General features: G+C 36.6%; 1 protein-coding gene across 1 annotated transcript; it reads right to left on the bottom strand.

The window, feature by feature from the left end:
* Nucleotides 1–1,999: 1,999 nt before the first annotated feature.
* Nucleotides 2,000–6,375, bottom strand: nptx2b (neuronal pentraxin IIb). The gene is made up of 5 exons (XM_060890585.1): nucleotides 5,959–6,375; nucleotides 4,836–5,055; nucleotides 4,367–4,611; nucleotides 4,004–4,183; nucleotides 2,000–2,462 (listed from the first exon to the last, which is right to left on the bottom strand). Exons 1-5 carry the CDS (start codon nucleotides 6,373–6,375, stop codon nucleotides 2,235–2,237), a joined length of 1,290 nt encoding a protein of 429 aa, XP_060746568.1. The 3' UTR covers nucleotides 2,000–2,234.
* Between the last annotated feature and the right edge of the window lie 6,697 nt (nucleotides 6,376–13,072).

Genomic DNA, 13,072 nt, shown 5'->3' with positions numbered 1-13,072 from the left:
GCTTAAAGGAAACCGTTAAACAGTGTGGTAAAGAGTTAAAATAACAATAATGCACCCAAATCCAAATATTTATGTTTTACAATATACAATGTTTTAACATTGTAAAAACAAAGCAACACAATCCATACTATATATATATATATGTATGTGTATATATATATATATATATATATATATATATATATATATATATATATATATACATATATATATATATATATATATAAATATATTTGAAACAGCATATAACAGCATATATACATAAATATATATGTATGTGTGTATATATATATATATATATATATATATATATATATATATATATATATATATATATATATATATATATATACATATATATGCTTTAAGGCACACATCTGCTATTGCTCTTGATTGTGTCCACTAGAGGGTGAACAACACCAGATGAAATTAGCAAGATTACGTGAAGCATTTAAAAAAAAATTTCTGTTTCATGCTTTTATTGAGCAGCCATGAATTTTCTCTTATTTGCAGGCATTGGATTTTAAAAGTCGCTCAAGAGGGACATTTGCAACCATCCCCACAAAAAAGAACCAAAGCTGTGATTCATCAGACCTAATGATGAATAGCACATAAAAAAAATACCCACACAAACACACACACACACACACACATCCCAGATATCCTCATTGCTTTCATTTAGTCTGTATCACACATAGAACATGTTTTAATTAACATCTCAAAAACATCATGAAATTTCTTTCACTGCTTACATTCAGTACCAAATTTAAAAAAAAATGGAACGAACCAGTCACTGTAAAAGCATAAGAGCTTCATTTTGTTCATCTACATGTTCATCTACTGTGTTCCCTGAGGTGTGTGTGTGTGTGTGTGTGTGTGTGTGTGTCCTTCTGCTTTGTTTCTCAGTTTTGTTAATGGTCATGCTGCCAGGCTTTTTACAAGCCTAGTTTTGATAAGATATCAAAATATATTAAAAAGATATTTTGCTTTTGTTCTCGTTATGTATGTATGTGTGCAATAAATTTCATAAGCTTTATGAGCTTTGTGTTGCTTGTTTTCTTACTCTTTATAGAACGTTTATAGAAGGTCTTTTAGATTTTTAAAGACCTAAATCTTTTATAGAGTTGTCACCAAATCTAAATGAATCTACTTCGCACTACTGCCATAAACATTAACCTTGATAGTTTCCATTAAGGTTGCTATAATAATGTTCAATAGCATCGATGTTATCACAGGAAAGCTAAATACAGTAAAATTAAGGAGTAATATACTGTACAGACTAGGCCCAGTCTCTTCAGCCGTGTCTCAGAGTCAGGAGCTTTGACTTTGGGTTTGTCTATTTCCTTAATGCTGGTTAATGCTTATAAAGCCACCTGTGCCTTTGGACCAGTTCCCTCACACTCTAGCAGTCTGTGTCTGTTATATATGTCACTTTTCAGTCAACTAGTCAAATGCGTAAGCAATTCTAAAGCAAGATGTTGAAGTATAGTAGTATATTGTTCAAAGTAGGTGCACCATTAATATGATGAATATTAATGATTGAATATTATAAATTTTGCAAATATGAATTAACAGTTTTAAGTGTTTTTATTTCTCAGAAATGTCCATATATTCTCTCATTTGTAAACAACAATATAAGCATTGGCACAATATTTTACAACAAAGGTCTTTCATAAAATGCAAGTGAACAATTCATCATTGTACAAACACAAAGCTACAGAGCCAAACATGAACATTAAACACAAGATTCCCTTTAAATATAAGTTTCATTTTACCAGTAATTTTGGATGCACTACTTTTTACGAAAAATGTCACAAAAATGTATACAACAAGAATCAATCATTTTGGCTGTGCTGATTTATGATAGTATTTTTTTGCCTGGATAAAACAGACTGAAAGCTAAAATAAGATTTCCATTGTATAATGGGTTTACTGACTCATTCATGACATATGAGTTCATTTAAAAGGTAAGAAGTCCTAAATAATAAATCTTTCCATCCCTGGCTATCTAATAGAAGTCTATTAGTAAAGCATCAATATTTACAACTACAGTTGAACATAAAATCCAGACAGACAATTAGTGAACCTACATAAATAACACAGTATGAATAATATAGCATTCCAAAGCACACAGACATATTCTGTAACATAAAATACAAAACAATTATTTAAAATAAAATATGACACAAAATCAATAAGTACAAGGAGAAGGATTTGGGTTCCAGTTTGAGTTTTTAATTGTTAATAATTCTGTCTTCACATAATTCAAGTGGCCCTTTAGAGGCACCACCAAACACCTCAATGTTACTGTCAGCCCAGGCCACCACATTCCCAGGCATATAGGAGGAGCAGTTGGCCATGGCGCTGATATCTACAGATCTCAGAACCCGATCCCACATATTGAAGTGACCCAGCTCCCCGACGAAAGCCTGCGTGGCATCAAAACGTCCCCCGACCATGTCCTGTTGAGGCCATAAATGACAGACCAGCACATTAAAACAAACTGATTGCTTTATCTATTCTCTTTTAAATGAGGAAATACTGGGAGGTGTTATAGATTATAGAATAATATATGAAAAGAACCTGTACAGTATACATGAAAATGCATGTAATTAGAGGTGAATTTCAGGTGAAACTCTTTTTCCACTACAACAAAAGCTTGAGTTAAATGAGCCATTTGCTGATTAGACCTGCAAAAGTTTTTTACATTTAGTTTGAGTTTTTATGTGATCTAGCAGTGTGATTTGTTAATAATCTGCACCCCTACATTTAATAATTTGTGACACCTGCCCTGGAGAGAACAACAGCACTAAGCCTCTTCCTGTAATGACTACATTAGGAGGGACCTTGTTCCAAGCCACCATAGAGATCTCTTTTATATTCTTAGGGGGTGGCACAGTGGTGCAGCAGGTAGCATTGCTGCCTCACAGCTCCACGGTCCCCAGGTCCATCCTGAGCTCAGGTTAATGTCTGTGTGAAGTTTCACATGAGTTTCCTATGTCAGTGTGGGTTTATTCTAGTTTCCTCTCACCTCCCAAAGACATGCTGGGAAGTGGATTGGATGTTAAAGTGCCAAGAGCAGTGATTGACTATGCATTGGCTATGCATCTGACCACAACACACAATATCAGATGCAGTTTTAATATATTCAGGTGAAGCCCAAGTGCTGAATTTTATGAGATGCTTGTTAAAAGCTTGTTATTATGAAACTTTTTTTTTTTTTGTTGCCCATATACAGCAACTAAACTGTGGTATTCTAAAACTGCCATTCCTCCCGCCCATAAAGCACAGCCAGGTTTGCTCCCTTGGCATTTGGCTACAGATGGCTGTGACATTGTTAAGATTCAAAATAGTAAACTTTTAATGATGAGGTGAACAATTTTCTCGTTCTCTTGGCTACATAAAATCGAATTTCAACAAAGCAAATCCATCCATCCAATTTCTATAATGCTTAGCCTGTGCAGAGTCACAAGGAATCTGGATCTCGGTGGATTTGGGGCACAAAGTGGAGGGCACCCTGGACAAGGTGCCAACCCATTGCAATGCACAATCACACAAAAACTCACAATCACCATTCTCACGCTACAGACAATTTAGAGATGCCAATCAACCTACAACACATGTCTTTGGACTGGGAGAGGAAACTGGAGTACCCAGAGCACAGAGAGAACATGGAAACATGGAGATGGAAATTGAACCCTAAACCATGGAGGTATGTGCCCCCACTCAGTTACCATATTAAATATTAAATATTAAAAAAGCATATTATTGCCCTGCTTACACATTGAACATGGTTTTCACTATTTTGAAAAGTATATCCATAAATATATCCATTTGCAGTGTCAACTCTGCAAATATTAAAACATAATCCTAGCAACAACTCAGTGACATCTAACAAAATGTCTTGTGTTAATTCCCCTTGAAGGACAAGGAAAGGTGACAATAATGAGCACACATGCACTTGTTCAAGTATTTTCTGGAAAACAATTGCTGCTATTCTCACCTGTTCCTGACCCAGAATGAGGACTCCATCAGGTTTGATAGGGTGCCATGGAGCCAGGTTCTCCCCTGATCCCACTTTCTGGCCATTCTGGTAAGTCTCCCATAAACCATCTCTGGTAGTCCAGGTAATGCAGATGTGGTGCCATCTTCCATCATTCAGAGACAACGGTAACTGTGCCACCTTCACATGGATGGAAGGGTGAAAAAATTCACAACTGTGTGAATGTGAATAATGACTACGGCCAATTTAAATGTGATTATGTAAATGTTATTTTGAGCTGTGAATCATTTTCAAATATCAACTTCTGAACCCTAAGAAGACTGAAATGCTTTCACAGAAATAGCTGGAAACAATTATATTTACCTTGTCATTGATGAGTAGCTCTATTGGATTGTTGCCCCATTCAATCAGTACAATCTCGTTTGCTTGCCCGGGGACACCATAAGAAAAAGGGGTCCCAATGCCAGGACTGGAACTGGACTTGAGCCACATGCACACTGTAAAGGCATACATTTCTGGCAGGCTCTTTTTCACTCTACCAAAAAGGTAGTTTGTGCGCAGTGGTAGGGAGAGTTTAAAATCCTCAGGGGACTTGAATCCTGTACCTGCTGGCAGAGAGTGTGAATTAGTAATGGGTCACCTCTGGTGGGAAACATAGTTTTCTGTATAACAGCAAAATAACTCTTAACTCTTCCATTGCCATATACTTCCAAGTTCCTGTTAAATACACGTTCATGACCGAATAAAAAAAATAAATGGTCATGCTCTGGGAAAAATGGGGAGGAATGGACCTAATATGTCATGCACTAGACGTATAAATGGTTGCGAATACCTCTCTCCAGGTCAGAGATTCTATTAATGAGAGTGTTAAGGGTGTTTTCTGTTTGCTGGCGATGAACAGATGTCTCGTTGTACAGCTGTGACTTCTCTTCCTCCAACTCATTGACTTTGCTCAGGAGCTGGCTCTCTAGATCATCCAGCCTATGCTGCAGCATGTCTCGCAGTTCACTGGGAAATGGAGCTCCAGAGAGGCTGGCTCGCAACTGCTGTTGCTGTAAACAAAAACAAAAAAAGAATGAATCTGTTATATTTCTGCATGTCGTGATAAATGCTGAGAACATGGTGTGGCCTGTATACAAATATTGAGCTTAACCAACAATACATTACCACTTAATAAAATGTATAAAATAAATCAGCAGGTTCAGAGATCAATTTAAGGCAGCACTTTTTTTTTCTGAGAAGGTATGAAATCATTTATTGCTTCAATGAATTCACATCAGTCCTGATATTTGGACTTATGGTATGATAAACCATGCAGTAATACTGATCATTTGTCTCACACCTGAGAACCTTGAACTTATCATATTGTGGGGCTAATGAGAGCCTCTGAATCAAATAAAAGGGTTTATAAGAATCTTTTTGCTCAATTCTGCCTGACAGACACAAACTCATATACACTTTAAAACAAAAGAAAAACAACACAAAATATATAATTACTTAATTTACTTTGTATTCAGGCTTTAAGATTGCACTAGTAATTAATTGGCATTGTTCACTAATTACAGTGGTGTGAGAGTTTCCCTGAGGTAAGAGATATAGATAGAACAAGATGAGGGGATAATCCCTGTAAATCCTTACCACCTACACTTAATTACTATTAAAAAAGCTTTTCAAAAAGATTTGCAGAACAAACTCATTGCCTGGGCTATAATGTCAGTGTATGTACAATGCAGTGTTTATGGACAACTGTTCTTAAAATAGCTGTACTCATGTATGTGATACATAACTCAGATTCAATTTGAAATGTTTTATATCTATTATGTGTATCCTGCGTGTGCGTATATACTTTACATATATACATATGCGTTTTAAACAAGGCAATAGAGACAAAAAATGTATAATATTACTGTTTAATGTGAATGCTTGTGCATAATTGTGGGAGCAGTCCCTCTCACCTCCAGGTTTTGAAGCCTGTCCTTCAGACTCTGCATGGTCTTACCCAGTGCATCCAGAGTTTCATTTGGATCTCTCGGCACATCATCCATGGTGTCTTTAATGTTCTTCCACGATGAAGACTCCTCCGAGCTGCTCTCACATTGAGACAGTTTGGATGTGAGCTCTTTGATAGCACCCATTTGATGGGTTATTGCTTCTTGTTGTTGGACAACAGTCTCCCGGAGCTGAATCACCGTCTTCTTCAAACCTTCACCCTGAACACTATGAACAAACTCCTTCTGAACACCACAACTAGGGTCTTTATCAACTGGGATCACGGTGCACAAAAAGCGCACCTTCTCCTCCTCCTGGCTGTGGACTGCTTTTACGCATGTGATGGTAAAAACGCACATGAGCAAAACGGAAGCACGAAGCATTTTTCGGAGATAATAATAATAACAATAATAGTGATAATGATGATGATGAAGAAGATGATGCTGATGAAGAAGTTGATGATGAAGCTGATTATACCGATGATGGTAATGTCCACCTCAGAGAATCAGGAACAACTTTTCACGCTTGTCTCTCACGCTTAGCGTCCTAAGCTGTTAGAAGTCTTTTAAATCATTTCCTTACTAAAGTCGGAGACTTTGTTCACGGTGCGAATTCTCTCTCAGGTCCGAGCTCGTACTGAGACTGTAAAGATTAATGCCTCCGCTTCCCCTCCCGAAAGGATGATAGTATTTACGTCACCACGAATGCGTAAAATCAAGAGCCAATGAAACCAACATACGAGGAAAGAATCAATGCTGAAGGAAAGACGAAATCCTGAGAAAACTGTAGGTTGTATACTTTCACCCAAAGCTCAACAGGATACTTTACAAGCTGATTGTTGGTACAAGCCACTGTTTATAAGCAGATTGTTGGTACAAACCATTTAATTGGATAGAAGAGAGTAGGGTCAGTTGTATCAAAGATTGGTTTAAAGTTTTGTGGCATTTAGTATGAATATGTTTGCTTTAATTCTATCTATAATCTGGTGTGCGCCAAAGTAAAGACAAAATTTGCATTTAGAAGATGGAAGAAGGATGCATTCAGAATTTATAGTTTCTCTCTACCACCAGTACGATTCAACAATTTTAATGACATTATTCTGAATGTAAGCTTCAAAATCAGATTTTTCTGTCCAATCAAATGCTTTGTCCAATCTGAAGTGTCCCATTAAATCATGAAATAAAAATCACCTTGCTTATGTTAACTTTGTTCAGCGAGAGAAATCAAATCATCAATTATGAGTCATAAATGTGTCTTTGGCTGTTTAATGCATGTTTTTTGCTTTGCAATTTGCTTACATATTCACCTATTGCAAACATTTGTACGCATTTATTATACATGATTTTTATCTAGATTTACTGAATTAAAGAAGTGCTTTTATATCGTCTGCTCGTTCTGTCGGTGGAGGTCAGCCTGGCGAAGCTAGCAAGATATCTGTAGTGTTTGCTGTGGTCAGAGCAGCAATAAATTATTGTGTGATTTAGCTAGACTTGTCTGTCTTGGATTATGGCCTCGCTTTGTTTACTCATGTTGATTTTTTTAGTTATAATATCATAATGTCTGTACAACAAGCTAGCTTAGATATCAGGAAGATTTCTTCAGTGTCCATTTACTAACACAGTAATGGTGGGGTTAATTGCATTAACAGGCACAGGAGGGCCTCAAAGACAAATTTGGCTGCATTTCTGCTGGTGATGCTATCTCTGCCTTCTTAATCACAGCTCTAAATTATTTACTGAGCATCAGCAAGCACTGACAACACAAAGATGTTGGCTAGCATGTCAAATTTCAAGAAGACCGATAGTGGTAACGTATATTTTACAAAACACTAAATATATTTCACTTACTTTATGTTGTTTCCCTCCTGGTAAACATTATGGCAAATTCAAATTCATATATCTTTTCATAAATTTTTAGTAGGGAGAGTTGAGTCAGTTGGCAATAAACCTAAACATTAAAACCTGAACATATCAGCTGTTATTCGTGTATTTGTGTGTCATGTCCTTTTTTGCATTCAGCTGAATGCATTTAACTCGAGCCAGTGCATTCAGACATAGATCATCTGACATTAACATGAAAAAGGTATTTGTTAATAGTTAACAATCAAATGTTGAAAAAAAAGGTCACTGATGTCTGAGATGAACACTGACCATTCAGATCACCTTTAATTCAAAGTATTGGTTAAAAAATGTCCTGTAAGTTATATTATAGAAGGGTGAAGGCCAGTGACATGCTGTGGACTGACATTTCATATGTACTTACCTTTCTTTTAAAATCTTTTTTTTAACTTACCTATAATGTCAGAAGGACAAGAAATATACAACTACTGTATATAGTGTATAATACAAATAAATTTTTCTCCAAATAAGGGCTGGTTAATAATAAAGATAGAATAAATAAATAAAACCAACAAACATTTGTTTTACAGCTTTAATACAGAAATTGTTTCTTTCTATGCAAAATGATTGTATGTATTGTGTGTATAAGTGTTTATATTGTGTACTGTGTGTAGGTATCATTTATATTATATAAGTATATGTAATTGTATATTATGGATGTGAATTGTGCTTACTGAAAAACAATTTTCTGAGGTGAATCTAACAACATTTTATGTGTCATGTGCAGATTCCTGTTGTAAGCAGCCGAGTGACCCTGGCTCGGCTCTCCGCAGTCATTACTGCAGTGAAAGGTGATGCCGGATGCAGTCTATACTCCAGCAGTACACTGCTGAGCTATCAAAATTCTCACACCTTTCACGCCAGGTTCAGGGTATTAGACATGCAAAGGAGATAATACAAAACTCAGTTTTATGTTTTAAGCATAGAGCATCTTGTTGAGTGTTAAGATGTAACTTCGCCAAAGACGATCATCAGCCTTCTTGAAAAAGAGTCATTCTATTATAAATAAGAGGTAGGGTTACATAACGCAGGGCATCAACAGAGCTGAGGCATGGCAAAGGAGCACTTTTTAAAAGGTCAAGCCTTTTAATCTCATTGTCAGCGTAAAACTTCTGACCACTGACGTCTGCAATATTGTGTAACAGTCGGGGGTCAGTCCTCAGATGAACTCTATTGAAGCCAAGGATGCAATCTAACATACCGTAGCTAACATACAGTATAGAATCCAAAACCCCCAAATCTGTGGCTTTAATCATGTGATTGAATGTCCAAACATGATGACATGTATAATGTATATTGATATAGATTTGTGCATTAAAATGTGCATTGTGAAACCTTTTTTTAATCCACAAATGAAAACTGTCCAATAGACTGTGGTGAAGTAATAATCACACACTAATCACTACAGAGCTCATATTTGCTGTTGTTATACCAGTGATATTACACAACTCAGGCAATCTTATTGGAAGGGATCATTGCTTCTTCTAGGGATCTTACTAGGATCTTCTTGGAATCAGTTCCCAATCCTCTGTTCCCATCCTCCAGTTTTAACCTCAAGGAAAATAGAGATCCTCAGTTCCAGAGTGTTCAGTTTTCTAACTAATCAAAAAAAGGAATAGGTCCCTTGAGTAAATTGTAGTCCATGATATTTGAATAGATCTTTCCATAACCGCAAACATACTAATGTGTAAAATAGGTAAAATAGACCTCTCAGTGGTTTTTTCTTTTTCCTTTTTTTTTTTTTTTTTGAAAGACTTGAGCCACAGTACGCACTGAGCAGACGTCCATTCAGGTTTCATCACGATAGGGAAAAATGCAATGTTAAATCAGATCCTCTGCAAATAAGATTTGTAATAATATAATTTCTCACACTATGTTGTTAGGGGAATATATGCTGGTGTAGGATTAGATGTGTTCATGCTGTGTGTTTCCCTTTAGCTGATATCACCATGAACTCTGTCATGTGGAACCAATCCATGCCATGATTCTGGTTGAGGGTTAAGGGCCTTGCTCAGGGGCCCAACATTGGCAGCTTGGTGGACATGGGATTCAAACTCATGACCTTTTAACCACTAGGCTACCAAATCCCCATTCACTTTATAAGGAACACATACACACCTTCACATTTATTATTCAGGTAGCAAGAGCCCAATGCATAAAATTATACAGATACAGACTTTAAAAATGTTTTACATAATGTCTATTAAATCTACATATAAATAATTATAATAATATAAATATTCACTCATTTCATTCATTTTCTACCGCTTATCCGAACTACCTCGGGTCACGGGGAGCCTGTGCCTATCTCAGGCATCATCGGGCATCAAGGCAGGATACACCCTGGACGGAGTGCCAACCCAACGCAGGGCACACACACACACACACACTCTCATTCACTCACACAATCACACACTACGGACAATTTTCCAGAGATGCCAATCAACCTACCATGCATGTCTTTGGACTGGGGGAGGAAACCAGAGTACCCAGAAGAAACCCCCAAGGCACGGGAAGAACATGCAAACTCCACACACACAAGGCGGAGGCAGGAATTGAACCCCCAGTGCTGGAGGTGTGAGGCAAACGTGCTAACCACTAAGCCACCGTGCCCCTACTACTGTATATTTACATTTTGTATATATATACAGTATGTGTATATGTGTGTGTGTATATATTTGTATGTATTCTCTGGAAATAATCATTAAGTCTAAAATGTATTAAACTGTACATTGACATTTAAGACATGTTTCTTAGTTCATTTTCGAAAGCTAAATAAATCACAAATGCCTTTAGTCATAATTCAGTGATTCAGTCAAAATGATATTGCAAGATGTTAAGGGTCTGCATTTGATCAAACATTCAAGCATCATACAAGCAGGCCACACTTTATCATCACACCAAGGCTCGGCCTGTTTGATCTGCTGTATCTGAATATATCGAGCTAATCTGTTTTGAAGTCTCATTCGCTGGGGGTCACAGGATGTCACCTCTTCTTTTATGTAGGCACAGCTCCATGCTGAAGCCATTGAAATGATAATGCAACCTTTTCACCATCTGGATCATTTTATTGTGCTCCAGCATGGCTATTCTGATTGTAGTCAGTCATATGGAAAATTTGGAAAATGTCTTTATTAACCAGATGGCTTTTTTTTATTATTATTTGTTATAATGATAATTTATTGTATTAATGTTCCCAGGAATGTGGGAACGCATTGAAGCTGCTGGAATTTTAAGCGACACATAAAATTAAATTAAATTCAGTTTACTTGTATAGTGCTTTTAACAATGGACATTGTAACAAAGCAGCTTTATAGAAATATATACATTTAGGATGTTTAATATTTATGACTCAATATGAGGAAGAAAGCTTGAAAGGAAGCAGACTCAAAAGAGAGCACATCCTACATCTATGGCATTTGGCAGAAGCCCTTATTCAGAGTGACTTACATTTTATCCAAGTTAGCAATCGAGGGTTAAGGGACTCGTTCAGGGGTCCAGCAGTGACAGCTTGATCGACCTAGGATTTGATTTCACAACCTTCCGATCAGCAGCCCCACACCTTAAACACTACACTACCACTACCAAGTTGCAATAAAAGCTTCTTGACTTGACTTGACCACATTCCCCACATCCCTCGCTGTTTCTCAATGTTTCTGTCATCATTGGCTATAGTTTTCCTTGGCTGAACTATTCGATGTCTGGTTGCTAGTATATCAGTTGTTTCCTACTTTTTCTGGTCATTCCAAAATGTTGGCCAATTGTTCTTTTAGAGAGGTTTTGTAAATTTATGTCAGTGTACAATCAGTTGATTATTTAATAATTATACTATTAAGTTAAAATATTACTTTAGTAAAGTACAAATAGTCCTAAAAAATACTTACGTACAGACTGTGCCCTCTGATAGTGATTATCCACAGTGTACTGGTGTGACTAAAATCCATAATTAAAGCCTCTTCAAACAGATCTGTCTGTTAACAGCATTGAGCAGATCCTCTTATCCAAAGTATCCACTCCTATCTATTAGTGGCAGATTAGTGGCCCTGGGATTCAATCTCACAACCTTCCAATCAGCAGGCCAACACCTTAACCACCGAGCTACCACATCCCTGTTCCTGTTATAAGAAGCACATACTCACCTTCATGTTCATTATTCAATCAACCAATCATGTAGCAAGAGCACAATGTATAAAATTACAAGGGTAAAAAGTTTGGTATGGTGTGTGGGATTTATGGAATAAGTATGTGTCATGGTGTGTGGAATTTCAGAAACTGCTGATATGAAGATTACTCTAACATAAATAAGCACAACTGTGGTGAGCAGAAAAGCATCTCATAAAGGGCTAGAAAGGTAGAAGATCACATGAACAGAAAACTTATTTCACAGTAGAACAGGCTCACTACAACCAAATAATAATCACAGTATAACAGTGAATATGCTTTGCACTGCTGCTACATGATTGGCTGATTAGTTAATTATATGAATGTACAGGTCTCTCTCTCTCTCTCTCTCTCTCTCTCTCTCTCTCTCTCTCTCTCTCTCTCTCTCTCTCTCTGTCAAATATTACAAAGTTGTACTTTTTGCCACCAATTTAATTTACATACAATACGTTAATACACACGTCGCCATCGTGTGGTGTATAGTATAATTACACCTGATGTTTACACAACCAAGCCTTTCTTTTGTGTGTTATTTAATGGTTGTAGAAGTGATAAAGGTCAATGGATGTTTGCTCTCAGACGATGTTTAAACGGTTAAATTTAAATTAAACACAGAGCGCAGTATTAAAAATGAATCTTTTGAAACTTCTACAGTAAGCTAAATATTTTGGGATGTTGACGTAGGATATGTTTATGACTAGGAAGCAGGTTTTATTTCTAGTATAGAACAAACTGGATAGAAATTATTCACCTGTTTAAATACAATGGAAATGTAAGACCATTACTTTCGATGGTCTTCTCACTCCTACTACAGCGGAATATCCTTCCACTCGGGACTATATGCTCATAATAAAAATAACAAAAATATGACCTAAGCACGCAGTTAATTCATTTAATGGCGTGGAATGTGTGAAAGGGTATGTACAGCGTAATTTAATGTGATGTTAAATTGGATATATGTAGCGTATTAGTTACTTAATCGGCTGACGGACTGTGGGATTCTTTAAAAACCTTCCGCCGT

Source organism: Tachysurus vachellii, chromosome 2 (assembly GCF_030014155.1).
Source record: "Tachysurus vachellii isolate PV-2020 chromosome 2, HZAU_Pvac_v1, whole genome shotgun sequence".
In the NCBI taxonomy this organism is placed as follows: Eukaryota; Metazoa; Chordata; class Actinopteri; order Siluriformes; family Bagridae; genus Tachysurus; species Tachysurus vachellii.
This window is presented reverse-complemented; position numbering and strand designations above follow the sequence as displayed.